Source organism: Malus sylvestris, chromosome 15 (genome assembly GCF_916048215.2).
Source record: "Malus sylvestris chromosome 15, drMalSylv7.2, whole genome shotgun sequence".
Lineage (NCBI taxonomy): Eukaryota > Viridiplantae > Streptophyta > Magnoliopsida > Rosales > Rosaceae > Malus > Malus sylvestris.
In genome coordinates this window covers 44,040,346-44,067,892 of record NC_062274.1, presented here as the reverse complement: position 1 = coordinate 44,067,892, position 27,547 = coordinate 44,040,346, and the positions used below count along the sequence as shown (strand labels likewise).

The 27,547-nt window shown below is 37.7% G+C and overlaps 1 protein-coding gene, 2 long non-coding RNA genes and 1 pseudogene across 4 annotated transcripts; 1 reads left to right on the top strand and 3 right to left on the bottom strand.

Moving 5' to 3' along the window:
* The first annotated feature begins 8,065 nt into the window (after positions 1-8,065).
* Positions 8,066-14,317, top strand: LOC126601275 (uncharacterized). Of its 2 annotated transcripts, none has more exons than XM_050267965.1 (13): positions 8,066-8,141; positions 8,741-8,814; positions 9,015-9,098; positions 9,263-9,343; positions 9,622-9,702; positions 11,030-11,122; positions 11,493-11,672; positions 11,811-11,878; positions 12,012-12,063; positions 13,016-13,069; positions 13,177-13,269; positions 13,399-13,465; positions 13,941-14,317. In XM_050267965.1, the coding sequence occupies exons 3-13, from the start codon at positions 9,066-9,068 to the stop codon at positions 14,030-14,032; spliced, it is 894 nt and encodes a 297-aa protein (XP_050123922.1). In that variant the 5' UTR covers positions 8,066-8,141; positions 8,741-8,814; positions 9,015-9,065; the 3' UTR covers positions 14,033-14,317. The 2 variants fall into 2 exon arrangements, with proteins under 2 accessions (XP_050123922.1, XP_050123921.1); XM_050267964.1 differs by having other exon boundaries at positions 8,089-8,494.
* A 6,118-nt stretch (positions 14,318-20,435) lies between these two features.
* On the bottom strand, positions 20,436-22,344 carry LOC126601276 (ethylene-responsive transcription factor RAP2-13-like; annotated as a pseudogene).
* A 2,104-nt stretch (positions 22,345-24,448) lies between these two features.
* LOC126601278 (uncharacterized) lies at positions 24,449-26,143 on the bottom strand. Its single transcript, XR_007615707.1, has 3 exons — positions 26,082-26,143; positions 25,346-25,412; positions 24,449-24,470 (listed from the first exon to the last, which is right to left on the bottom strand). It is a non-coding gene; the product is annotated as an uncharacterized LOC126601278 (long non-coding RNA).
* A 159-nt stretch (positions 26,144-26,302) lies between these two features.
* On the bottom strand, positions 26,303-27,187 carry LOC126601277 (uncharacterized). Its single transcript, XR_007615706.1, has 3 exons — positions 26,954-27,187; positions 26,752-26,866; positions 26,303-26,400 (listed from the first exon to the last, which is right to left on the bottom strand). It is a non-coding gene; the product is annotated as an uncharacterized LOC126601277 (long non-coding RNA).
* Between the last annotated feature and the right edge of the window lie 360 nt (positions 27,188-27,547).

Genomic DNA, 27,547 nt, shown 5'->3' with positions numbered 1-27,547 from the left:
AGTTTTTATATGAACGGATAAGTAAATTGAATTCACAACTTATGAATCACAACTGGATGTAATCAAATCATATTGCATGTATGAACATAGTTTCGAATCACCCCCCTAACTAAGAGGGGTTTAGTTCCTCATACTCACAAAGCAAAGATACATAAAATTAGACATTAAAATCAAAGGAAAGAAAACACCTAAAATGCTCCAACTTGGTAGCAAGTGCATCCAAGATTCCTCTTTTCCCTTGCTTGCGGCAGATTGGGTTATGGACAGATTTTGGGTAGTTTTATGATGTAGAATGGATGGGGAATGGTATGGAAGGGTTTAGGGTGAGTGTGGAGGAGTGTTTGATGGTTGGAGGGTGGTGGAGAACTAGGCAAAGAGGGTGGAAGAAGGTGGAGTGGCTGTTATGTTTTCTAGGCACTAGAATGGTGTTTTTGGGGTGTTTTGCTTCCTAGGGTGTGTATGGACGAATTTTTGTGATAAAATGATGAATATGGGGGATTGTCCTTTGGCCAAGGGGTGTAAACATGTATTTATAGGCCCCAAAAACCTTAGAAAATCAGGTTAGGTTAAGGATGAAATGCATGGCAATTTGTGTGTGTGGTGTGCAATGGTCCAAGGGTGAAAATGAAGTAATGATGCAAAGTGTGAAGGGTAAAATGGAGTGGTGTTGTAGCTAGGGAGCATGAATGATTGTGTACATTGCATAGAGATGGAAAGAGAGGTGAAATGTGTCAACAAATGGGTCAAAGGTGCAACAACATGTGTTGCACATGGCATTGGATTCCAAATGTGAATGATGGAGCATCAATTGGTGCATGTAATGGATGTAAATGTTGTCTAAAATCTAATGAGTGAAGGGAACAAGAGGTATCAAGCAATTGAGTGTAATAATTAAATGAATTGAAGCATGAAATTAGAAATTATGTAGGGGACAAGAGTGATCAAGCATGGCATGGAATCCAAAGGGAATTCTATGTGGTTTGCATGGCAAGGAATGCAAGTTGGGGTGACAGATTTTTGGGCTGTTTTCTTCATCTTTTGGACCATAATTCTTCATATTCTTGGCCTCTTTAGTTCTCAAATTCGTCCATCCACTTTGGCCCATGCATTTGCTATCCATTCCAAGCCCGAAACATGCTCCAAAGGCCTCCAAAATGCATCTTCTTGCATACTTTGTACTTAGAGTCTGAAAACACACAAAAATAACTTTAAACACTAAAATAACTAAGGAAATACAACGTAAATGCACAAGAACAAGCTAACTAAGTCGCATAAATATGCTCCTATCAGTCGCGGCGAAAGAGCTCGCAGAACGAATCGTAGTTGTAGATCCAAAACCCGTGGTCTGTCCCCACGGCGAAGTAGGTGTGGTCTTGGTTGAAGCAGACGTGGAACAGAGACGGAGGCGAGCGCGGCGCCGGCGGGGCAGGCTCCGGGGGGGAGGAGGAGAATGGGTGGTTGTTGTGGAGGTTGAGGTTGGGGTTTAGGGGCGATTGGGGGTCGTGGTGGTCGTCACTAGAGTCAACGACAGATGTAGGGTTGTTGTAGGTGGGATCGGTGAGGAAGGCGAAGAAGGATCAAGAGAACTCGCTAGAGAGTTCCTAGGTTCGCCGACGAGGCGGAATACGCGGACGAGGAGGAAGGCGATGGAGGAGGAGAATGCCATGTGGAAGAAGGATCGAGAAAGGTCTCTGTGCGTGTGTATGGGAGAAGGGAGAAGAGAGAAGGATCGAGAATTCGAGAGATCTGTGAGATCTGTGTGTGTGTTTGTGGGAGAAGGGAGAGGGAGAAGAGAGAATGATCCAGAGACAAGTCGTGTATGCGTGTGTTGTTGTGCGTGTGTGGTGTGCGTGTGTGGTGGCGTGTGTGATCCCTGTGTATGCGTGTGTGGTGTGCGTGTGTGGTGGCGTGTGTGATCCCTGTGTGTGCGTGTGTGTGTGTGTTGGTGGCGTATGTGTGTGTGTAGGTGGTGTGTGACGGTGTGAGAAAAGAAAAGCATCTAAATAATTCAACTTTTACAGCTTTTAGGTTTTATGCATCAAGATTCATGCATCAAGACAAAAATAATGGTGGTTTCATGCATCAAGATTCAAAACCGTATGCCACGCGTGATATTCTTTCACATTCTCAGAGGTGGAGTATCAGATGATCACACATTTTTTTACCATGGACAAAAATAATGGTGGTTTCATTCAAAAGCATCCAAATAATTCAAAACCCAGACAACTTTTACAATTACAACTTGTACAATTTTAGAACATGGACAAAAATAATGGTGGAGTATCAGACCATGGACAACTTTTACAATTTCAGACCATTCAAAATCGTGTGCCACTGTGTTATTCTTTCACATTCTCAGAGGTGGAGTATTAGATCATCACACATTTTTTTACCCTTCGAAAATTAAAACCTCTATTACACCTTTTCGTTTCTTCTTCTTCCCTTACCCCTTTCAGAGTCATTCCAGATCTATTCCAGAGGTTCAACACAAAGGGTTCCATATTTAAGGTAAGTTTACGAACTTATATTTATATTATTGTAATTTATACTTGTATGTTAATTTTTTGAAGTAATTAAGTAATGTTGTATAATTATTCCCTAGAATAATTTTAATATGTTTAATGTTATTTATTATTTTATTATCAAATTGGATTATTATTCATTAATATTAGGTTTTATTATTCCATATTATTTTTATAATTACTTAAATTCTTACAATCATTTTCTTTACTTCCTATTTAATTCTTCTGTAAAATAACTTTACTTCCTGTTTTCTTTACTTCTTATTTAATATGTTTCTGTCACTACTATATTTTTTAGCCAAAAAATAATTGCCTAATTTTCATGAAAAATAAATATAGGTACGTTTAAGATGTCCAGTGGAGTTACTAAACGTGATCCAGCTTGGAAACATGGAGACCCAATAGACGGAAACAAACATGGCACAATTTGCAAATATTGTAGTCAGGTAATGAAGAGTGGCAGAGTGACACGACTTAAATATCATCTTAGTGGATTAGATCCAGCACATAATGTCCAACGATGCGATAATGTCCCCCCAGAAGAGAAGGCATTCATCACCACATTATTAAAAAATAAAAAACAGTAGAAGGAAAAGATAACACATGGAATGGAAAATATTCGAGCTGGGCTACGAGGAGAAGTCATTGGCCAAGCGGTTGACAGTGATGATGATGACGATGAGGACGAATGTGATAATGACATGGGATCTGAAGAACGACGCAGTTTGAAACAAGCATTACGTGACTCCAAACAATCAGCATGGGAAAGATAACACCTTCATAAAATTCCTAATAGAGCACAAGGTTCCGGGACAAGTGGTGGTGCACAAATGAGACGAGGAGGCAGTCTTAGAGAATCACAACCAACACCACCAATAGCCCCAAGTTTATATAAGTCATCCAAAGCACGTCAAAAGAGTGTTTGGAGTTATTTGACTGGAGGTAATGTGAATGAGGGAATGGGGTGTCTAATTAGCAAGTTCTTTATCTATGAAAATGTCCCTGCTGAGAAAGCATCATCACATCATTTCAAAAATATGGTAGTGGGATGTCAACAGGCCGGTGTTGGAGTACAACCTCCCACTCCTTATGAGATAAGAAACAAATATTTGGATATGGAGTATAAAGACATTGGCGAGTATGTTAACAAGTTGAGGTCAAAGTGGGAAACCAATGGTTGCACAATCATGTGTGATGGATGGACTGGTCCGACCAGATTGTCTATCATAAACTTCATGGTATACTCCAAGGGAAAGACAATTTTTTTTAAGTCTGTTGATGCTTCATACCATATAAAGAACTACAAGTATATTTACAAATTATTGAGGGATGTAATCATGGAGGTGGGAGAGCATAATGTTGTCCAAGTCGTGACCGACAACGGTTCTGCATTTGTCAAAGCTGGAAAAAAGTTAATGAAGCATTATAATGTGTTTTGGACATCATGTGCAGCACATTGTATTGATCTCATGTTTGAGGTAATGGGGAAGAGAGAAAATGTTGTTACTGTGGTAAAAAGAGCTAGAACGATCACAAATTATATTTACAATCATGGTTGGTTGTTGGCAAAGATTCGTGAATTTTGCAAAGGAGACATTATTCGTCCAGCTACCACTCGATTCGCCACCAACTATATTGCATTAGACAACCTACTTAAGAAGAAAGCAGGGTTGAAGCAACTATTTACTAGTGACGATTGGGCCAACCACAATTTTAGCCATTCAAATGCAGGTCGTATGGTGGAAAGTATAGTGCTTGATCATGTTTTTTGGACACAATCAGAACATGTGTGCCAAGTGTTTGAACCTCTTTAAAGGTTTTACGGATCGTTGACACAGAAGTGTATTCTACTATGGGGGTAATATGAGTTGATGCGTGTAGTGAATGATGAATTGGAAAGAAAACATGGTGCAAGGTGGGTCATAAAGATAATTGAAGACCGATGGTATAAAACATTATACCACGATTTGCATGCAGCAGGTATAAATTATGTCATAATTTGCAATTCATTTCTTTAGTTGCATAAGTATTATTTCTCTTATTAGAGTATGTGTTTCTTTGAATAGCATATTATTTGAATCATCGATACCAATACAGACCCTGTGTTGGAGATGATGGTACCCTTATACGTGCTGTACATAATGTATACTCTAAATTAGACCCTACATCACCAGCAGTTGGCCAATTTGGAAATGAGGTATACAATTACTTAAACTATAATAATTACTTTGTTGGATTAACCTAACACGATTTATTGAATTCAGCTAACATGGTTTAAAGATGCAAGAAGAATTTTTGGAGAACCAACATCAGTTACTGCTCGAACAAAAATGTCTCCTAGTGAGTCTAAACATATTTCACGATAAGTTTATAATAGAATTTGTTGGAGTTATTAGGCTTATCAACATTGTTTTTCATTGTAGCTGAATGGTGGATCATGTATAGGACCGATGCACCAACTGTGAGAAAGTTAGTAATCAAAGTATTATCACAAACAGCTTCCTCATCTGCTTGTGAAAGAAATTAGAGCACATTTGCACTCATACACACAAAGCAAAGAAATAGGTTGGCTCATAGTCGGTTGGAAAAATTAGTTTATTGCTACTACAACATGAAGCTTCAAATTCGAGATAAGGAAGCAGAAATAGATCATGTCGATCGTGGTGACCCACTAGATGTGTTTGATATTGTTACTGAAGATGATGATACAGAGGGTAACCAACTTTATCAATGGATTAGACCTCTTCATTTAGATGATGATGAAGGCAACCCAGCTCCCAGAGTTGCTGAAGAAGCACATAATGAATGGATAAATGTAAAAAGAGTATTAGCGGAGGAGGTGGGATCTAGCAGCACTGACTCTTTGGAAGAACTTTTACGCCTAAGACCAAGAAACACTGGAATTCCACCTTCTTCCAATCCTACACAACCACAACATCGTGCTGATACTAATGATAGCTCTAGTACAAGATCAGGAGAACACTCACCTACCACCGGAGGTGGGAATGATGAAGGATATAATGGAGCTTGAGGTAGTGGTGGTGGATATGGAAACTATATTGGACCACATCCTGGATTTATGAGCCCCTTTACTGGTGAGGCAAACTTCACGCATGCAACACAGGATGAGGACCATGGCAGTAGGCGGGCAGGACCAGGAATTAATGCCATAGGGAATGACTATACTCGTAGAGAAAAAGGCAAGGGGATTTTGTCAAGTCAAGAAGATGACTCGTTATCTATAACTTCGGACTCTGTTGGAGTGGGAAGTAGTAACTATGGTTATACTCATAACCAACCATTTCCCTACCCTTCATATCTCATTCCTGTTGGGATGGAATCGAGCGACTCATGGAAACAATCCGAGACTTAATCTTCAAATGATTTTGCTTATGGACAAGGTCAACCAATCTCGGATCCATATGGGTGGCATGTTAACAATTACATGCAAAACTATTTTGGGGATTTATCATTTGATAACTACTCTTCACAATACACTCACTCTACACATAGAGATGATGAAGATAGTGAAAATGTTGAACTTCATAGGAACTCTATGTGGTACTAAGTTACTCATGTATCTTACCATGCAATGTATAAAGTGTAAAATATTGTACTAATTCATTATATATAAATGATTATGGTGTGTTTAAACTTCTTTCATTAATTACTACATATTTTCTACACTCACAATGTTTGCCAGCTCGCTATATAATCAACTTGATAATGTTAAATCCATCATACAATGCATTTCCTTCCAATTTTTTATGATAAACTAATAGATAATTGACTAAATAAACATCCTGCAAAGTTTCAATAAAAATTTCCAAGTTTTTCTTACAATTTCCGTGGTTTCCATATTATTTTTATTGATATCGATATTATCCCGATATTTCCATCGATATTTCCATGTTTTCGGACTACCGATATTTCCGATATCGATATTATCCCGATATTTCCATCGATATTTCCATGTTTTCGGACTACCGATATTTCCGATATCATCGATATTTAATACCTTGCTAACAGGTTCATAATGGGTGACCCATAACAATTCTATTAGTTAACGTGTTGGCCTGAAACCTGTTATTTTCATGTCATTTCATGTCAGGTTAAAGAGTCATGCAAGAAATTGTCAGATCCACAAGGTTAGAAAAATAAGGATATGATTGGTATTTTGAGAAAGGAAGCGATTTTCATACATATTTTTTAGCCTCTTACACACCCATGTTTAATCTTGATTTTGTTTGATTTATCCAATCTGACGGCCATAAATAAAAAGAGGTGTGATAAGCTACAAATGGTGTATGAAAATTACTTCATTTCTCTTTTCTCTTAATAATTCGTATAGATAATATTGACAATTATTTTATAGATTAACAAGGGGTTGAAACCAGTTAATCTTTTAAGGAAGATGACGTTTTATTGTAGTGGCGGAAAACAATCATATTTATGAATCATGGTGCGGGTTCAATCAACATTGATTCTCTCCCCCTAACAACTAATTATGTAGCACGATGACGTTATAGTTTTGTTTTTTTTTTTTTTAAACAAACGATATTATTTGCACTAAGGTGGAGGGGGTAGGCTAAGCCTCACAATGAGCTAGCAATAATGTGGTTCAAATTCGCTTTGGGTGAAACTTGAATTTAAAACATCTCACTTACAAGTGAAGGGGAATACTAAACCGTGATACTAAGCGACCACTGCTGCTATAGTTTGTTAAAAAAATATTAATGTTTTAAGAGAGGCTCTGATTGATTGCAAGCCTAAACTGGTCTTGAAGTCCAACTATCCAGCCCATAGCCGATATCTATTGAGTAGAGCCTTCCCTCTAAAGCCCAACCCTATCCCATAATTTTCAGAAGGGCCGATTCTATTTTAAATCCTTCTATGCATTTGAAAAGGTCTAAAATTTTTACAAACGATAAAAAAATCAAACACTGATTCACTTACACTACAAGAAGGGAAGAGATCGAACGAAGGAGGCATTAGATTAAAGAATAAGACTTTATATGTCAGTGCAATTCACCATTTGGTCCATCATGCTCATTCAAATCAACTTTTTTTTTATAAATCTTAACTTATTTGATGACGTTCATAGTAGGATCCATTTAAGTGGTAGTTTCAGTATCTTAATAATTTTAAATTTGCCTTATTTTTTTGCAAAAATAATGTATATATGAGAAATTAAAATACAAACCATTCTTATCATTCAAATGGAGTGGGCTTGATCCAAATTAATGCATATGTACAAAAAAATTCGTAGATAATAAGCGGAGTGGGCTTGATCCAAGCCCAAGCTCAAATTTTAGTCCAACAAACTTGACCCAGCCCAAGACAAAAAAGCCCAAACCTAAAGTTTCGGGTTTTATGCCACCCAATGGGAATTTACCGTTTTCTTACAGCCAACGTAAAATCTAGAGACAAGAATTATGACGTCATTCGTTCTCCCGTGAAAAAGCAAAAAAATAAATAAAGAAAATTAAAATACTTCTAAAGAAAGAAAATTAAAAATTAAAAATTAAAAATAAATAAATATAAAAATATATAAAAAAGCAAATACAAGAAGTTGCAGAAATTCCAGAATCCAAGAAGATCAACTTAGACGCCCCGTTGGTAATTTTTTTCTTTTTTTTTGCTTCCAATAAAATTCTGTGTCCCTCTTTTGCTTTGGATTTGGAAGAACGGGGTGTTTAAGTTTTGAAATTCAATAAAAAATCTGCAGACTTTGTAATTTTATTTTAATTCCAGAGACATTTAGATGAGATATTATTAGATCAAATCTTAGAGATTATTAGCGAGCGAAGAAAATCAAAGTAAAAAAAAAATGGACAACGTAATGAGCAAGCTTCGGAATTTGGATGCTTACCCAAAAATCAACGAAGATTTCTACAGTCGTACACTCTCCGGCGGCGTTATCACTCTCGCTTCCTCCATCGTCATGCTCCTGCTCTTCCTCTCCGAGCTTCGTACGTCTCCTTATTGTTAGATCTCCGCGATTGTTTGTTAATTTGGGAATGAAGATCTGTTCATTTCTAGGGTTTGTCCTGTAAATTGCGTTTCTTTTTTTCAATGGGTTTAGTAACAGGAAGAACTGAAATGTTTGAATTTCTGAATTCCAAGTCCTGCAAGTCAACGTTCTGTCGATCCTTGTTGATCATCATGGGATTTATTGTTGATATTGATGTTTATTTTGTTTAATTGTGGGAGTGCAGAGTTATATCTCCATGCGGTAACGGAATCAAAGCTTGTGGTCGATACTTCTAGAGGCGAAACCTTACGAATCAATGTAATGTTGTTGTTTTTCCTCTTTAACGACTACCAAGTAGCTTCATATCAATAACCCCTATTTGATATCAAGGGCATTGCTTTGTTCCATTTGTTCAAGGATTTTATTACAACTTTTCGGCTTTTGGAAATGTTGTGGTGCACTCCAACTTTTCGGCTAAACTAATGGATGCGTTTGCTTATTGACATTCACAAGTGCAGTTTGATGTAACTTTTGCTGCCCTCCCTTGTTCTATACTAAGTCTCGATGCCATGGACATCAGTGGCGAGCAGCACCTAGATGTAGTATGTATCCCAATTGATCGGTGATGTGCTATAACTTTTTCTCTGAACTCTCTCTCCCTCTACACGGCCACACACAATTGCTCTATGCCCTGCACTTGTTGCCACCTTGTGCTTGTTGTTCAAGTTTGACTTGTGTAAAATTTAATTCTTCTTATGTACTGCAGAAACATGACATTGTCAAAAAAAGATTAGACTCCCATGGAAATGTGATAGAATCAAGGCCAGATGTTATTGGTGCACCCAAGGTTAGTAACACAATATTTTTCAAAGTACATTTCTTAGGACCAACTCTTTTCATTAATTTATAATCTGCCTTATATCAGCACATTTACATTTGATACATTACCTGGTTAAAGTATTCTTGGAACTACCTGGTGTATGGAGAAAAAGAAAATCAGCAAGATAGTTATGTCCTTTGATTTTGCAATTTCAATTTCGTATCACATGAAGGATCTACATATTATCTCTTTGTAATTACTCATCTTCCCTTCCTTCTGCTCATACCTATTTCTCATTGACACAGATTGACAAGCCCTTACAGAGACATGGTGGAAGGCTTGAGCATAATGAGACATACTGTGGTTCCTGTTATGGTGCAGAAGCGGTACGTTTATTTGTCTGGATCCTTATGCTAGATTTTTGTTGAATATAATGTTGGAAGTTGTTTGTGTGCTGTTAGTATGGTACCTTGGGGAATGTTGAACTAGATAGGTGTCATCAATGCACCCTGTATTTGAGATCCAAGTGGATTGGATGTGCTTCTGTAAATCTATATATTCCAACTATGAAGTAGAAAGATTCTCACCAACATGTGTGTGCATTATAATGGAAGTTACAGGTGGGAAGGGGGAGAATTGGGTCCGGGGAGGTTTTTGAGAGTAAAAACAGGAAACTGATCGGAAATTGGGTAGTGTTCTACTTTTATGCACAACCGGAAGAGAATTGTAACAAAGTACCGAATATCAACATTGTAGGCGAAAACAAAGAAACAAATAATCTCAAAATGAGAACACAAGAGATTTAACATGGTTCGGCGTAAAGCCTGTGTCCACAGGCGAAGCACGGCGAGGAATTTCACTAAACAAACAGAGATTACACAAGAGTGTTTAAACTCTCACAAACCAACTCTCATAAATTACAAACCCTAAACCAAACGAGTAGAGAACCCTAAACAAACAAAGAAGATTCCCCAAATTGCTCTCTAACTCACAAACTCACAAACTGACTCTCACCAGATTGCCACACAAATGAGCCACACAAAATAAACTAACCCCAATGTCCTATTTATAGAGCATAGGACTTAGGTTTACATAGGAATCCTAATAGGAAGTAAATCCAAATCCTAATCAAATAGGTAATTAACAAAATCTCTCCACCAAGCAAGGAAACCAACTAGGAAGTCAAAATCCAAATCCAAATAGGACACTAAAACAAAATAGGTAACACATAATTTGGAGACGCAAAACCCAACAGGTTCAGTTATCATGTTATCCTTGTTTCTTAATCTATTATCAAAGTGTTTATAACATTGGAAGTCTATTGGCACCTCATTGTCCTATATGTCCAACAATATAGAGTTTATTTAACAATATAGACATACCAAGTCAGTGCCTTGATAGACTGTTATAGGATATACAAAATAAATGGCCATTGTGTTATAAGTTTCGATTTCAGTGTGCTCTCTATATAGCTTTCTATGACTTGAGCTTTATCAACAACTTAAACTTGAATACAATCAGCTTCAATGAGGAAATATAATTCCAAATTACATTGGCCTCCTCCACTTTTTTAGTTTCTCCTACGTGTTTCAGTGATTATAGCTGAAATGTGGTCCATCTCAATTGATTATCATTTTATATAGAGATGTTCTGAGAGGCATTATGAGTTTCTTATTTTTCCAAATTTTATTGTTTGTGTGCTTATTATTTCAGGCTGATGAGGATTGTTGTAATTCATGTGAAGATGTCCGTGAAGCTTACCGAAAGAAAGGTTGGGCAATATCAAATCCAGATTTGATTGACCAGGTGAGTGAGCTTGAGATCTTGAATCCCAAAAAGCTATGGAAAATGATAAATTTCAGTCCAAATTTAATCTTGTGATTAAAGTAGGCCCCTTTTGTTAAGCAAAATCCTGGGCAAGTCTCATTTAGAAATAGTGAGGTTTGGTTTTAGATAATCACCTAATTTGAGTCATGTTATCATCTGAAACCATTTATCCGGAACTTTTCTGTGTCATTGTCTACTTTTTACATGTCTCTGAGTTCCCTTAATCATTATTTCATCCCTCTTGTTCTCTCACCTGAAGATGCTTATTGCAACATGTAATAGTAGTTCTATTCTTTTTACATTTCTAGTGTTCCTTTTTTTTTTCCTTATGTTATGTGTTCCACACCAGTGTAAAAGAGAAGGCTTTCTGCAAAGAATTAAAGATGAAGAAGGTGAAGGGTGCAATATTTATGGTTTTTTGGAAGTCAACAAGGTAGCTGGGAACTTCCATTTTGCACCTGGGAAAAGCTTTCAACAATCAAATGTTCATGTGCATGATCTGCTGGCATTTCAAAAGGATAGTTTCAATGTAAGACCTGATCCTTGATCCCTATAAAAAGACTTGAGTGTGATAAAATCATCAAAGTTCCTAGTAGAAAAAACTTCTTAAAACTTTATCCTACATTGTTAGAAAAGCCTTGTAATCAATATTTATCACATGATACAGATTAGTCACACAATCAACAGATTGTCTTTTGGAGACTATTTCCCTGGTGTTGTAAATCCTCTTGATGGGTATGTTTTCCTCTCTCAATCATAAAGTCTAGTCAACCTTGTTATTTCTAAACTTTGCATTCTTCTAGGTTTTTGCTATCTATGACTTCATATGTATTGTGATATGCTTAGATATTAGTTTTTTAACCTTCAGTGTGCACTGGACACAAGACAACCCAAGTGGGATGTATCAATACTTTATCAAGGTCAGTTTCCTGCAGTATTGTCACTACGGATTTTCTTACCAATATACCGTAGTCTAATGGAAATAAACCATGGCTCTTATATCTTTTGTGTTCTTTTCCATGTCATTTACCTGCAGTTTATATACATCATTTCACCATGTCAGCACTCTTACAAAATATTATTATGTCCAATACATATTTATATGTTTATACATATTAACATTTATGAGCATGTACATGCGTGCACACACGCGCGCACAAACATGTGTAACTGAGTTAGCAGGCAAAAAGGGCAAAACTGTAGAAGGCAAAGAGGAGAAGAAATTTACTCTTCTAAATGCCATGACTGTTTTTGTTTTAGATTTGTGTTAGAATTAGTGGATTATAGAGGTGTTGTATTTTTGTGAATAAAAGAAAATTAGTTCTTTTTCCCCTTTATCATTGCAGACCAGTATATGGCATGCTCCAGCAGGAATATCTTGCATGCTAGTATTAGCATGCTATTGTGAAAAAAAAAATATTTAAAAAGTTGAGTTATTTCAGAAGTTACACATATTTGGTGTTGAAATGGCTCTGGTTCACCTTGCTGGCTATCTGCTTATTTCATTCCTTTGGCCCAAAACCTTGTGTTCTCTACTTTGAGTTGAATTATATATGAACTTAATTGGGTATGGGTTTCAAACCTTACTAACCTTTTGTTGCATATCATAGATCTTATCTCGAGTTCCCATTCAATCCTGATTACCTTACTCTCATATTTACCTGTGTAAGGTAATATAGATTTTGTTTAAAACACATTTATTGCATATCTGCAAATACAATAGATCCAAAGATGAACAGCAAGTGCTTTAGTGAACTTATTTACAGCCACTGTTACTCTTCCATCTGAAATAGTTGCCTGTTATCATTGACCACCTTTACCAGATCATTCTATGTTTCTGTCAAGGAAATCAACCATCGTTTTTTTTTTCAGGTTGTACCCACTGTGTATACAGATGTGAGTGGGCACACTATCCAGTCAAATCAGGTGCAGTAAATACAAATTAAGAAAAGGAAAAAAGGAGCTCAGTTTCTGAGTTTTGCTTTTTAATAGTTGAATATAACATGTTATGTCCTAATAATTGGAATTTGCAGTTCTCTGTAACTGAACATTATAGGGGTACAGAAATGGGCAACCTTCAGTTCCTTCCTGGAGTGTTTTTCTTCTATGATCTTTCTCCCATAAAGGTGGGTTTTGTTTTCTTCCAATCCTACAAGCGAGTTGAAAAATTAATTTAATGATATTCATATAGATATCTTTTGTGCTCCTCCTGTTGTTGAACATACATTGTTATGGGGTTGACTTGCATGTTGCAGGTAACTTTCACAGAGGAGCATATTTCATTCTTGCACTTCCTGACCAACGTTTGTGCCATAGTAGGAGGTAATTTCTAATTACCAATTTCTCCCTCCATCTTTGATTGATTTTATTGATGAGAGAAATCTCACAGTTTCCATCTTTTTTGGTTTTTCTGGTTACTTTTAATGTTGGTATGGATTTTGAAGTTATGTCATTTCGTTTGTCAATTATTTATGTGCCTCATTAGCATCCTTGCCACTAAACCTATTGCAGATGCTTTTAATCCTATGGCTATAGCTTTTATTTAATTATTATGGTTGTGGGTCTCCTTATAATATTACCGAGTATTGCTCGTTTCATTTCTCTGTCGTTTCATTTAGTATTGATGTCATTAATTCAAAGAAAGTTTTGGTTTCAATTACACAGTTATATTGTCAACTAACTCGAGTCAGCCTCCTGGAAATATGGACTGCTCTCTTATTGCTATTCCTGATGGTTGTTATTTTACCTTAACTGTTTTGATGCAGAAACAATGATCTTTTTTCAATGTTGTTTTCAGGTGTCTTTACAGTTTCAGGAATATTAGATTCGTTTATATACCATGGTCAGAAGGCAATCAAGAAGAAGATGGAGATCGGCAAATTTAGTTGAGTGGTTCTGTTGGCATACGTTGCTGCTCTATTTGTTGGTCCGCCTGTCAACGGCTTTGTGGGACAGAATCGATCTAAGAAAGAGGAAGCATGTAGTGCACTCTCATCATCATGTGGTTGGGCAGAGACACCATTGTTTTAATCAACTGAACTAGGTTTGACATTCCTTAATTTAGACACGCCAAATGCCCACAATGTTAAAAACAGTTTTGTAATCGCTATATCTTGATGTGAATATCTGTTTGAAAGCTAAAGGGGCTTCTTCATTCCCTCCTTACCGAATTAATCTCTCGTTTTCTTTTCATTTTTTCTGGCATGCTACTCTCTTTTTTTTTGGGTCATGGTTTCTTCTTCTCATTCGTTCGCTACTAATATTTGGTTGGAGCGGCTATTCTTGCGTAATGATTACTCTTTGTTTGGTTGACAGATGAAATTAATGAATGAGTTTTTGCGGATTGTCAACTCCTCAAAAACATGGATAGGGTTTGCATCTGGTTAATAAACCAAGACCAATGAACTAAGCTTTTTATAGTGAAACTGCGGTTGAAGCGGACATTTTGAAATGACAGCATCGAAGATATATTTGAAAATTTTCAAAATATAAAATATTCCAAAAAAAAAAATGGCCCTTTTACCGTCAAATTCCAAAACAAAAGACAAGGACAGAAACCGTGTGGACGCCACGACTGAAAAGGTGTCAATAATCTCCATGCATCGGAGCTCTTTGCAATTTAGAATGATTTGTTGAAATTCTTCCACACGGCTTATCCGCAGAGGCAATAGATAGCCTCACTTACCTAATCTCCTTTACTGCAAAATGCCGAAACCATTCCCATTCCCATTCCCATTCGGATTTTGGGTTACCTAAATCTTGGTTTTCCCATGGCCCAAAACGGCCAAATGATCCTTTCCGGATGCTCTTTGTAGGGATCTAGGAATCAATCAATCATGTATGTTTATTGTATATCTTACAACTACTTTTTCGTTAAGTACTATTTATATTTAATTTTAAATTAAAAATATAAAATAATTTATAACCGTACGATGTAAGATGAACGGACATGATTAATTAATCATTCGGATCCCCACAAAAAAGATCCGAAGAGATCCTATTCCGTCCAAAACAACCTTTGCACTATTTCCACTGCCCCATTCACACCCCTTTTCCACCTTCTTCTATTCATTTCTGCTTTTGCTTTGGAATCATTTGTAAAGGACAATTATTATATTGGCCAATTACTTTTTTTGTTTTTTGGGTGTGTACTTCTCACACATTCCTTGATAATTTATGTCCGTTGATCTTCTTCAATTCATTCGATCCGACGGTCGAAAATTAAAAAGATGTGAGAAGTAAAATGGGGTGTGTGAATATCACACCCTTTTTTTTTGGAACAAGGAAACTCTATTAACTACAAAGAAACATAATTACAAACGAAAGGCCTAGAAACAGGAAAACATAAACAAGCAAAAAGAAGGGCCAAACACCAAACAAACAAGTGCCCAACCAAATAGTTGAGGCCTAAAAACAGAAAAAAAAAAAACAAAAAACAAAAAAATTGAGAAGTCCGCTACTACAGTCTCCGCCAGAACAGTGCATCTCGACCTGCATAAATCCATGCTCACCACCAAACATCGCCTCGCCGATCCCATCATCCAACACCGATCTGCTCCTCGAGCATAGCCATTGAGAAAAGATAACCAGAAACTGAAAGAAATCAATTGGCTATTGATGGAAAGAAGCTCATGGAACACCATGAGCAACACTGCCACACACGGCAGACAATAGAGAGAAGGTGGTGGTGTTCGGAACACCCGAGTCGGTCGAAACATCGAAACTCGAAGCACCATCTCAAAAAGTATGGCAAAAGATCGAACCTTAGATGAAGGAGGAAAAGGGATGTTAACAAAGTAAGGATAAGAGGGCAAATCAAGATGAGGAGGAGGGGAAAAAAGCAGCAGAGAAGGGGATAAGAGGAGAGAACAAAAGAAAGGGAAAAGTGGCAACCGACCCCAGCCGGAGCTAGAGTCGGTGCCAAAGATCTGATGAATCAAGATTAAAACCCTCACCAAAAGGGGGAAGAACTCTCATGCTAGGAGAGAAGCTCTTTCACGGAATGAGAGAATCCCGATAAGAAAGATGGAATTTGATTTATTGGCCAATTACTTTTACACACATTATGAGTGTAATTATTTCGATTTAAAGAAAATTTGAGGTTGGGTTCATAAATTAAAGATTTATGAAGGGTGGTCGTTAAACTTGTACTAATATGGACTTTTTAAGTAACATCGTTAGAACTTCAGTCTAAAATAAAGGTTTTAAGGGCGAATAAAAAACAAAAGTTCCAACATAGTTGTCCAAAAAGATCACTCCGCTAAATTGTTTTTCTGCCTAAAGTTCAAAAACTAATACTCACATATTTTTAGTTTGGAGATCAAAATTCAAAATTGAGATAAATTCAGAGATTAATACTCCAATTTTATCTTGAACTTAAAAGTTATTTGACATGACATTCAACCCATGTTTTAAATTTTGTAAGAAATGATTCTAATTCCAAGTACCCCACCGACTTTTTCTTTCTTTGTCTCTTTTTACACTTTTCTCTGTGCATTTTTTGACCTTGTAACCTTGTGCAAAATGCACGCTTTGAAGGAAGGATTGGGAGGAAGAATACGAATAAAGATGGATATGGATATGGTGACACCCAAAGAATAAGAACAGATTGTTTTTCTGCCTAAAGTTTTAAGCAGCAGATATATTTTTAAATTATGGAGGCATCAAACATGATTGTGGATTGTTAATTGTGTTGATCGATTGATCTACATGTAAAATGACCAAAGCTTCTCTCTATATTTGTTGCTACAGTCAACCTACATGCAAACATTTGTGTTCATGGGCGAACTAGGGTTTCAAATTGGACTAAGATGGAGTTGCCTTATATACTAATTTCAATATAGTATTAAGTGTAATTTACGAATAAAATTTACCATAATTGGAGCCGGCCTGCGTGGATTCAATCAAAATATTTTGGGCACCTACTTCAAGACCAGTCCCAATTATGGTAATTTATGCTTTCAAGCATTCAGTAAGGAGTTAAACTTACATGATAATACACAAACATGAGTATGCCACATAAGTGTTGTAGGGTATATTCTGCTCTGTCATCTGAGACGTATAATTAATTTATCCACGTGAGTATCGTACTCATTATGCGACTATTGTGTATGAAATACTCAAACAAATATATGCACCATGAAATAGTTCGTCAAAACTTTCTCGTTCCATAAACACTTATTTGTATGCAAGGTTAGTCCAGCAACAGAATTATTAACTAATAAGTTTAAACATTGCATCTCTTTGTGATTAGTGCAGGCATAACCAAACATGTGCTAACCTTAACTTAAGGATTAAACACTTGAATCAAGGACTGCAGAGCTCTAATCATCTCTAAACAAATGGTGTGACCAAGAAAAACAGGGCAATGACATGTTTGCACATCACATGCACTAGTTAATCAGAGTGTTAATTTTCCTAACACCATGTGATTTATTATAATAATCAAACATTTTGTTTTGGTGTAGTATAATTAGCGAACAATTAGCTTAATTACACATTAGTCAAGTTCTCATGTTCGGACCGTGGAAATATTATTCCACATCTAGGGTTTAGGGTTTAATGTAATAATGACAGGTATTAGTTTTCTAATATAATTATAGTTGAAATGAAGCTTAATTATTCAAACCCTTATACAGTTTGCGAAATTTTTTTTTTTAAAGTTTTTTTATATTCAAATTTATATTGTGAAGAAAAAAGGGGTGCATTGTATTCAAATTTATATTGACTTTGTAAAGTTTTTTTATATGTTCGACTTTTATAGATTCTGTAGACTTTTATAGACTATTAGAAACTCTATGAAATAATGAATTGTAACAGATTTTTGTAGAGTTCAAACAGTAATTTATAGACTCTATGATTATACCTTTTTTACATTTTTTTTACCGAGAAACCAATTAGTAGGAGGAAGACAAGGCTACACTTACGTAATTTTACTTTTTCTGCTAAAATTTTTAGACATGTGAAAGAATATGTAAAGGTTGTGATGATCATGATGATGGCGGTGTTAGTAGCGGTCATGGGTAGGGGCGGCGGTTGTAAGGCGGCCGTAAGAGGTTGTGGTGATGATGATTGTGACAAGGTGGTGGTAGTGAGGTAGTGGTGGGGGTGGACAAGGTAACATTGTAGTTGTGTTCTAAAAATTCTCGTATAGGCGCTAGGCGGCTGGTTACTGTTCCGATTAATGTATGGGCATTTGAAAATTAAGAAATTGTGCCTAGACCTGATGAGGCATCCGCCTAACCCGCTTAGGCATCCACTTTGGTTGCGACTCACTTAGACAGAAAATATATAACTTTCATTTTGTATGTTTTTGTTTTTTAATAAATTGTAAGAAACTTGCTGAATAGTGACATATTGTATGCTTGTTCATTATGTTTTCATTATGTTTCAATACTTCATAATATATATGTCATTCTATTTTGTAGTTTATGATGAAAAAATATATATTTTAAGTATAAACAGACACTTATTTATACGAAATATAATATATTTACTTAAATCTGTCTAGTCCGCCTAGACCCTGCCTAGCAGCCTAGGCACTAGGCCACAACTTGCTGCCCGACTAGTGTTTAGCGTCTTTTAAAACTTTGCATTGTAGTACTATAGGTAGATGATGGTTGTGTCGATGGTGGCAGAAAGATGGTTGTAGTATGGTGATGATGAGTATGACAAGGTGGTGGTAGAAGAAGTGATATGATGGTGGTGGCGGCATAAACAATTGTGATGATGGTAGAAATGGTGGTGGTGATGTCTGCAATAGGGTAGTGGGGAAGGTCATGGTTAGATAGTGGTGACAACATGGTGTGTTGTGGTGGAAGTGAAAATAGTGATCCTCGTTACATCATGAGGGGTGGTGAGGTGTCAAAGTTCATCAAAATCTTAGAGTGAGAGGTTGAATTTGCTATGATAAGAAATATATCATAAAAAGCCTCAAAGTCTACGAAAGTTCATAACTTTTTAAAATCCTTTGAAATCAAATCAATGAACTTAGGAATACACCAAAACTTTTGTAAACTTGCAAAAGTAATAACTGAATACCATGAGATTTTCATAGACTTTTAAGAAGTTATAAAAATTTTTATTCAATACATGATGACTTTTATCGATTCCATAAAAGTCTAAGTTGAATACACCTGAATTTGAAAGTCAAGCAAAATCCATACACAATACACCCCCGCAAAATGTAAGTGAAACTTCCATGCAACAGTGTACATCGGTTTCTTTTTCCGGATGTAATCTAATGTGAGTTGTCTCGTGAGATGTGTTACCTTTGCATTCTTAACGCTACCTATTGCATGAGAATGCTTAATTTGGTGTCATGAACACGGAAACAGAGGGTTGAAAAACTTTCCTATCGTTGGATGGTTACTATTACAACGAATAATGTTTTTACTTTCGAGTAAATATGACTAATTATTGTTGTACTTGCACATTTGAGCTCTATTGATGTTCTTTCACATTTGAGCTCTACTACAAAAACAAAGCTTCAATGATGCCAACTAGTCACCTATTCATGTTACTCCTCTTCATTTCACACATAAATTAGGTCTCAAATTCAACATAAACAGTAAATCATCTTCATCATCCATCTGAGCCGAACTAAAATATGACCCTGATGCCTCCCCGTTCATGTTACTACTATTTTATTTTTCTTACATCGGTCTTTTACCTGGAACCAAAAGCATTGAAAAACTTCTGTAGCACCAGCGAATTACAAATATGACTAGTAATTAATTTCCTTTGTGGTAAATATGGAAGTAAATATTGATGTTGGATCACAAAAGACCCCCTAATGGAAACCAAAGCCGAAATGATGAAGTTTACCAGTCACAAATGAGGTTAGGCCCGTGACTCGCACACTAGTGAGTGGTCACGACAGCAAGCAGAACAGACCCTTTCCAGATTCTTAGCCGCAACGCACCCATCACACAATCTCGAGTTCACACAGCTCCATCTTAACTCATGACTGCCTCCTCACTCAACATCACATGTTCTTCGATTATCTTCCACATTTTGTGCCCACAAAGTCCTTTACGTATCAATCATGCTCAACACAAAATGTACAACTCCAAGCTCCTCCTCAAACACATCCATCACAACGTTATCTCTATGAGACCGGAACACAATGAGTCTCGTGCTTTTGTAACAAGTGTTTTACACGAAGAACTCTACGATATCGGACAAATCTCACGAGACAATGGCAATTAAATCTGGCCAGATAGTTGCAGGACGTGGGAAGATTATAACACAAGTTTTAAGATGAGAGATTATGAACAGCATGACATGAAAGTACATAAAAGAGGAATCATACATACATATATTGAATCACTCATGGTCTAGCAAGAAAAAAACCAGCCCACCATGGCGGAGATGTTGTACATCATATTAACATACTAAAACCCCAATTGGACCAACTAAAACCCTAATTCAAATGTAGCTCTGCATATCCCAAAAACTTGATTGCAGTAGCCACTAGAACCCCCAATCAACTTAATTACTTGTAACTAAAACATACCCAATTACAATTAAACATGATTAACAACACTAATTAACTGAAGATCGAAGCCCAATCAATCTCGGACGGGTACTTCTCTAACACGGCAGTGCTCTCGGAAGCGCCGCTGTTCTCCCACGGCTCCGTAGAGTCGCCGAAAGTCAGATCGGACAGCGGCGAAGACCCGGCAGACCCCTCGCTATCAGTCATCACCGGCGACGAGGTTTCAACCTTGACGGCCAAAGTCTCCGGGGCCGGCTGTCGGCTCTTTGCAGCGGATGACCTCTTGGCGGGCTTCGCTGCCTTGCCCTGTTTCTGAGTTTCGGCCAAGCCTTCGCAGATGGCTTGAAGCTTGGCGTCGACAGACGCATGCAGAGGCTTGTACTCGCCGAACTCGCCTCCGACGACCGACCAATTGTGGCGGAGGTGCGGGAAATTGAGCCTGGCGAAGTCGCCTCTGAGCTTGTAAGCTGCCTTGTCGTAGGCCAAAGCAGCTTCCTCCGCCGTGTCGAAAGTTCCTAGCCAGAGCCTGGTGCGGTTCTTGGGGAGCCTAATCTCAGCGACCCATTTGCCCCAGTGGCGTTGCCTGACACCCCTGTAAAGCTTGGTGGGTTTCGGCGGCGAACCGGAGGAGCCCACCTGCTTCATCAGAATGGGTTTGGGGCCGAGGAAGCTGAGAGTATGAGACGACGGCTGAGAAACTTGTTGGTGGTGGTTTTCCCAAGAGATTTGGGTTTGTTGGGGTTGGGATTGGGATTGGGATTGGGACTGGATCTGGGCTTGGATCTGCTGGATCTGGGAGGGGGTCAGGTGGTTCAGCCCGATTGACGGCAGTTGCTGGTGGTGCTTCTCAAATAACCCATCTGAAAACAATTGGGTCATGGAGGAGGTGGAGCAACCGTAATCGTAGAAACTGGGCTGGTTTGAGGAAGAGAGGAAGTCGTAGGAGGAGGAGGTAGAAGGGAAAGAAGGAAGGAAAGGGGCGAAGGAAGGAGGAGACGTGGCGGTGGTGGGGAGGGAAGACGGCGGCGGCGGCGATGAAGAAGCACTTTTCATAAAAGGCTCAAGTGCTTCCATCAGCTCACCTCCGAAGGGATCTGATGATGATTGAAAAGCTGCTCTGCTACTGTAGAAATCCATTGCAGTTGCCATGCCTTCAAAACACACTCAAATCACGAAAATTTAAAATAATAATAATTAACAACAGAGAAATTAATTAACCTAGAAATCAACCTGTTTCTTGTCAAAATTAAAGAACAGGAAGTGGGTTTTTCAGCAAAGAGATTTCAAATAATCAACCTCTTTTTCTCCCAGAAAATCAAACAACAAACCAACCTTGAGGGACCAAAAATTAACCCTCCAAACTGATTTTTTCAAAGGACAAAAAAAATTAAAATTTAGCTAAAAATAAAAAAATAAAACCTGGATCTCGATTCTGAAAACACCTGGCTTTCGAGAGAAAAATCCTTCTAAGTTTGCTTTTTTTATGTTAATTTAGAAAAACAAACCCAAAAATCATCACTTTTTGAAAGACAGATGATTAACAGAAAGGGATTCAGAGAAGCGGGGATTACAGAGAGGGGGGGGATGGGATTAAACACAAAATAAACCAGAAGATCAATCGCTCTTAAAAGCCTCAAAGCTCTCACACTGTTTATCTGCTCTTTTATTTTTTTTTCACTCCTCACTTTGTTTTACCTCTGCGGCTGCACCCCCTCCTCCCTTATATAGAGGCCCTGGGGGACTAATTATCTTCGTTAATCACCCCGTTAATCCAAATTATCTCACTTTAAGCCCCACTTGCCGCTTTTTTAATTTTTAATTATCTACGTCGCTCTCCAATTTACCGCGCGTTCTGTTCGTGACGTACGCTCGCTCAATGAATAGGATCCAGGCCAATGGGTCTCTGCCACGTACGCGGTTCTGTCCTTGGAGAAGGACACCTGTCCTTCGCCAACTGCCACCTGTCGGTGGACTTGCGGTGTTCTTAGCATAAATGTGTTGCCTAGCTTGTTGACCATGGTAGTACGCGTTCACACCTACTCGTGGTTTTTGAAATTTTTAAAGCACTGAAGAAAAAATTAAAAAAAAAAAACAATGCAGCTGAAAAAATAAAAGTATTATTGAGTGGATTTGTTACTTCTATACACTCTCTGTCAGTTTACCTAAAAAAAAAAATGCACTACCTGTCACATTATAATTTAATTTCTTATTAATGTTATAAGATATTGTATTAAAAATATGAGGTAGCTAAGAATTCAATTCAAATTAATGTTTGTAAGATGCATGCCTACCCCTCTACATCAACAATAAACCAATAACTATGACCTAAACCTAAAATGCAATATTTTATGGGATGTGTTATCCACATACCCCTTTTTACTTCATACACACCCTTTTAATTTGTGGTCGTCAGATCGACTGAATTAAAGAATATCAAATGGCAGAAATTAATAAAGGGTGTGTGAGAAGTAAAAATGGGTGTGTGAATAGCATACCCCTATTTTATAAGGACGAAGAAAACTTCATTACAAATATATGATTTAGGCTAATTGATTAAGATATAGAATCGTTTTTCTACATTTGAATTTGAACAATACCTACTCACAAATTAGAATAATTTCGCATAGGCTTATTGATCAGCTTGTATGACACACTCCGACTGAAGTCGAGACGTGCTAGCTGTCACGTGAGGGTGACGTAGTCAAGTGCGCAACAGAAGTGATGATAATAATAAGAAAATGCGACTAAGTAAAAACCAAAGCTAAACTTACTTAAACTAGAGTTAATATGTAAGTGCGTGAAAGTGATCAAGTATAAGATACACACATATCGGAGCATAGGTAAACGAAAGTGCAATCGAACTAACTAAGTATTAATTGTACAAACGGGGAGAATATCCCTACAATTATTTAGTAGATCGTCAGAACCACCAAGTCCTTGTGAGCCACCAAGATGTACAGCTACCTAGGACCCGGAGGAGCGTAAAACAGAAAGGTGAGTGGGCAAAAACAAAACGTTTGAAAATACATCTATCTTTTCTGAACATAATAACCCATCACTGTAAAACCCGTATAGTTCCAAAAAATAATACTACGTATATTCATATGAAATCCAATGCACAAGGCCAGTAAAAACTGAAGTATGCCATGCCATAACGTTTCCACACTAAAAAATGTAAGCCAGGTGAAATCAATATAAAATAATAGCCAGTCGGAGTCACCTAATGTGACCTATACGATTGAACCTATAACTCATCAATATATGCTAGCACACGAGTCGAAACCACCTATTGTGGTCTGTACGACAAGGCTGGGTGTAAATATGTACGCTCAAGTGCTACGATCACGTGAAGACTCTGCGAATAATCGCGGGTCACCTACGAGTCAAAACCACCTATTGTGGTATGTATTATAGGGCTGGCACCAAACTTGGATCCAAGGTGAGCATGCAGTGCGAGAGGTGAACATCACGTGAAGACCTGTGCCCTATCCTCGGGCGGGAGCACTAACACTAGGGTGCAGCAATGATGAGCTATAAATGCATTTATGCATAACAATGTGTCATGCAACCAATACCATCACAATATTCTCACTTGGAGCTTACCTGAGCCTTCGTAGCATCAAACGATATAATTCACGATTTATAATAATGCAATACTTAAAATGCAACTCATTTTCGACATGGCATTTAAAGCATAAATCATTTTAAAAATGTTCTGGCAACCACGATATACATATATATATAAGCAAATGCCCACTCACTGATAAGTAGCAGGATCGTAACCCCTCAATCTCGCTTATCCACACTCGTCCTCGGGGTACGTTTCACCTATATGCAAAATAACTAATTTTACGTTAATTTTAAAGCACATACACAACCCTAGGAATAACTTCTTATACATTACACAACCCTAGAAATAACTTCTTATACATTGCTCAAATGAGGTATTTGAATATACCAAGATGATCTACTTGACAACACGAACACCCCCATATTTTTAGAAAAACATTTGGACATCCGACACTCCACCACGCGTCGGCCATGCACATGCACGCTGACGAAACCCCTAACTGCGTTAAGGAATATTTCGTTAAATTAGTAGAATATTCCGTTAAAATTACCTGACGCTGCTAGAATATTCCGTTAAAGTTAATGGAATATGCTCCTTCTTCTCCGGTGATTCGCCAGAGTCCACCGCCGGCTGCCGTCTGGTTCGTCAGTTTCTATAATTTTTTCAAAGTTCAATATCTTCTTCAATTCTCAACCAAAATCCATGAAATTTATATGGATTTGAAGGTCTTGAAGAGTAGAACACATCCATACCTATTGGAGGTCCTAAACCCAACGAAAAATGGTCTGAATTTCCTTTGATACCACCGACTAACTCTGTAACTTTACAAACTCGTGTGTTCCGATGTCTAAACCACTCCAATTTCACTCCAAGATGTTAAGGGAGTTGTTTAGAGTCTATCTCAATGACACACTCCGACCCGGAAAGTTTCATTGGACTCTGAATCGAGTTGTGCTGGCCGACACCTAGAGGGTGACGAAGCCATAAAGTGTAGTGTAGTGGAAAAAGAATGTGAATAAATTTAAACATAAAAGTGCCTAAACAAAGAAGTGAGCAGGTGAGCGGGATTGAACCCTTTTCACACGTGATGTTAGAGTATAAGACAGTAAAGTGAATAGGATGAGGGTTATACCACTGAAGGTAACCATCTTCTGAGATTTGCCTGAATCATCGTATATACGTAAGCACAGCTACTAAACCTGGAGGGGCAAAAAACAAAGTTGAATGGGTCAACAAAACAACATTTTGTAAAAACCTTATTTTCGAATGTACTAACTCATCGCCGTAAAACAAGTATAGTTTCCTTAAAACATACTACGTAAGTATGTACACAATAATACAACAACATTATAACCAGAAATATGCCAAGTCATGATATATAAATGCCACAGTAATAAAATCATGTGATAAGCAAGTATTGCCAGGTGCTCATCCATTTAAGCTGGCACACGAGTTCGAATAGATAATTTCTGACACGAACATAATTTGGTGTAATCAATACGCTATAGTATTACGATCACGTGAAGACTGGTGCAGAAGCACGTCACATACAAGTCAGACTGCCTAATGCAATTTGTCCGACAGAACTGGCACTTAACTTAGATCCAAGACGAGTAAATGGTGCGATGTGAACATACACGTGAAGGACTGGCCCTGGCCGTAGGGAAAGTACTAACACCAATGCAGCAAGATGAACATGCATAAATATGTATGAATGTCATGACAGTAATATCTCAACCATATAGCAGCATATATCACCATTAATATCACAATAACGATACTTGGTAATATAAAGCGTAAAAGTGAAGTAAATACGCATTTAGGGAAACTATCAATATGTATAGGTATAAAATAAACTGCCCACTCACTGATACACAGTTGAAACGAAGTCTCCGAGCCTTGCTTGACCCCGTACATCCTTGGGATACGTTTCCCCTATATGTGAAATTACTAATTAACTTAGTTTAATAACACATAAACGGAAACTTAAACAAAACCGTCGTAGATTACTCAAACATAGGGTTTGAATATACGAAATCGATCTACTCGACATCATGGACCTACACAAATTACCAGGAGGTCAATCAGAGTCTGGACACGCCGCCACGCGCTGCCACAAGTGGCTGCACTAACATCCACGCGCTGCACGCGCCAAAGACCCATATGAGACTACGCGCGCCCACTCACCTGCGAGTACATACGTAATCGCCTTCACGCGAGTTCCTGCAATTTTTGCAAGTTTTGGTCCAACTTTCCGAGCTCATATCGAGCTTGATTCTCAACCAAAAACAATTCTACAAAAACCAAATTAAAGCTAGGAATGTAATGAATCGATCCATATTCACATAAAGTTTAAATGTGGTCCATGTTGTCTAGGAATTTAGCTAGAAAGTGGCCAAATGGCCACGGTCAAACTTTTTCCAGAATTTTAGGAATTTCTTCCATCATTTCAGGGTTGAAAAACTAACTCAATAGTTAACCAAATAGAATGATTCAAAAGCCATTTTGAAGTTAGGAATATAAAGAACAAGTTTATACCTAATAAGAGTCAAGTCGTGGTCAAGGTTGACCGAAAAAAGGAGCTGAAAGTGACCAAATGGTCACAGTTCCTTTGCTGGAAAATTGAGCGGTCTTCCCCCTCGAGCTTTATGTGCTAAGACGTTAGTTCAAAACATGTACACGAGATCAGAATCAACTCATAGGAATGAAATGAAAGTTCTTAGGATTTCTGAAGGCTTACCTAAGCCGTGATGAAAATCGTTAAACCAAAACTCATCGAGTCGGAACTTCAGAGTTGGATGTCCAAAACTCGGTCAACACGTGATCAAATGGTATGGTTGAGTTCGTGGAGTCAAGATGAACACAATGGTGTAGTTTGTTTGTCACGCTTATGTGTTTTGGTGTGGATTTGAGAAAGTTGCAAAGAAGAAGAGATAGCTCGGCGAGGGAGAGAGTGAAGAGAGAGAAAGAGTGATGTGAGGGTTGCTTTCTGATTGGTTGGACAGAGAGAAAGAGAGGTGATTTATTGGGTGAAAGAAAATGGGAAGGAAATTGATTGATGGTGAGTAAAAAGGGGAAGGCACGGGTTACACTAAAAGAAAAGAAGAGATAGGGTTAAATTTTCAAATTTTCTATAGTACAAAGAAATGAAACATACCTATAACAGTGTTTCTACACTGGTAGAAATTCTCGTACACTCGTAATGTGTACAATTTAAATGCAATAGCGAGAAATAAAATAAAAGCAATATAAGTACGTCCACGTCACTTGCCAATAAGGGCATAATAGTCATTCCACATAGTCAAAAATAAGTTACATAACTAATATAAGGACG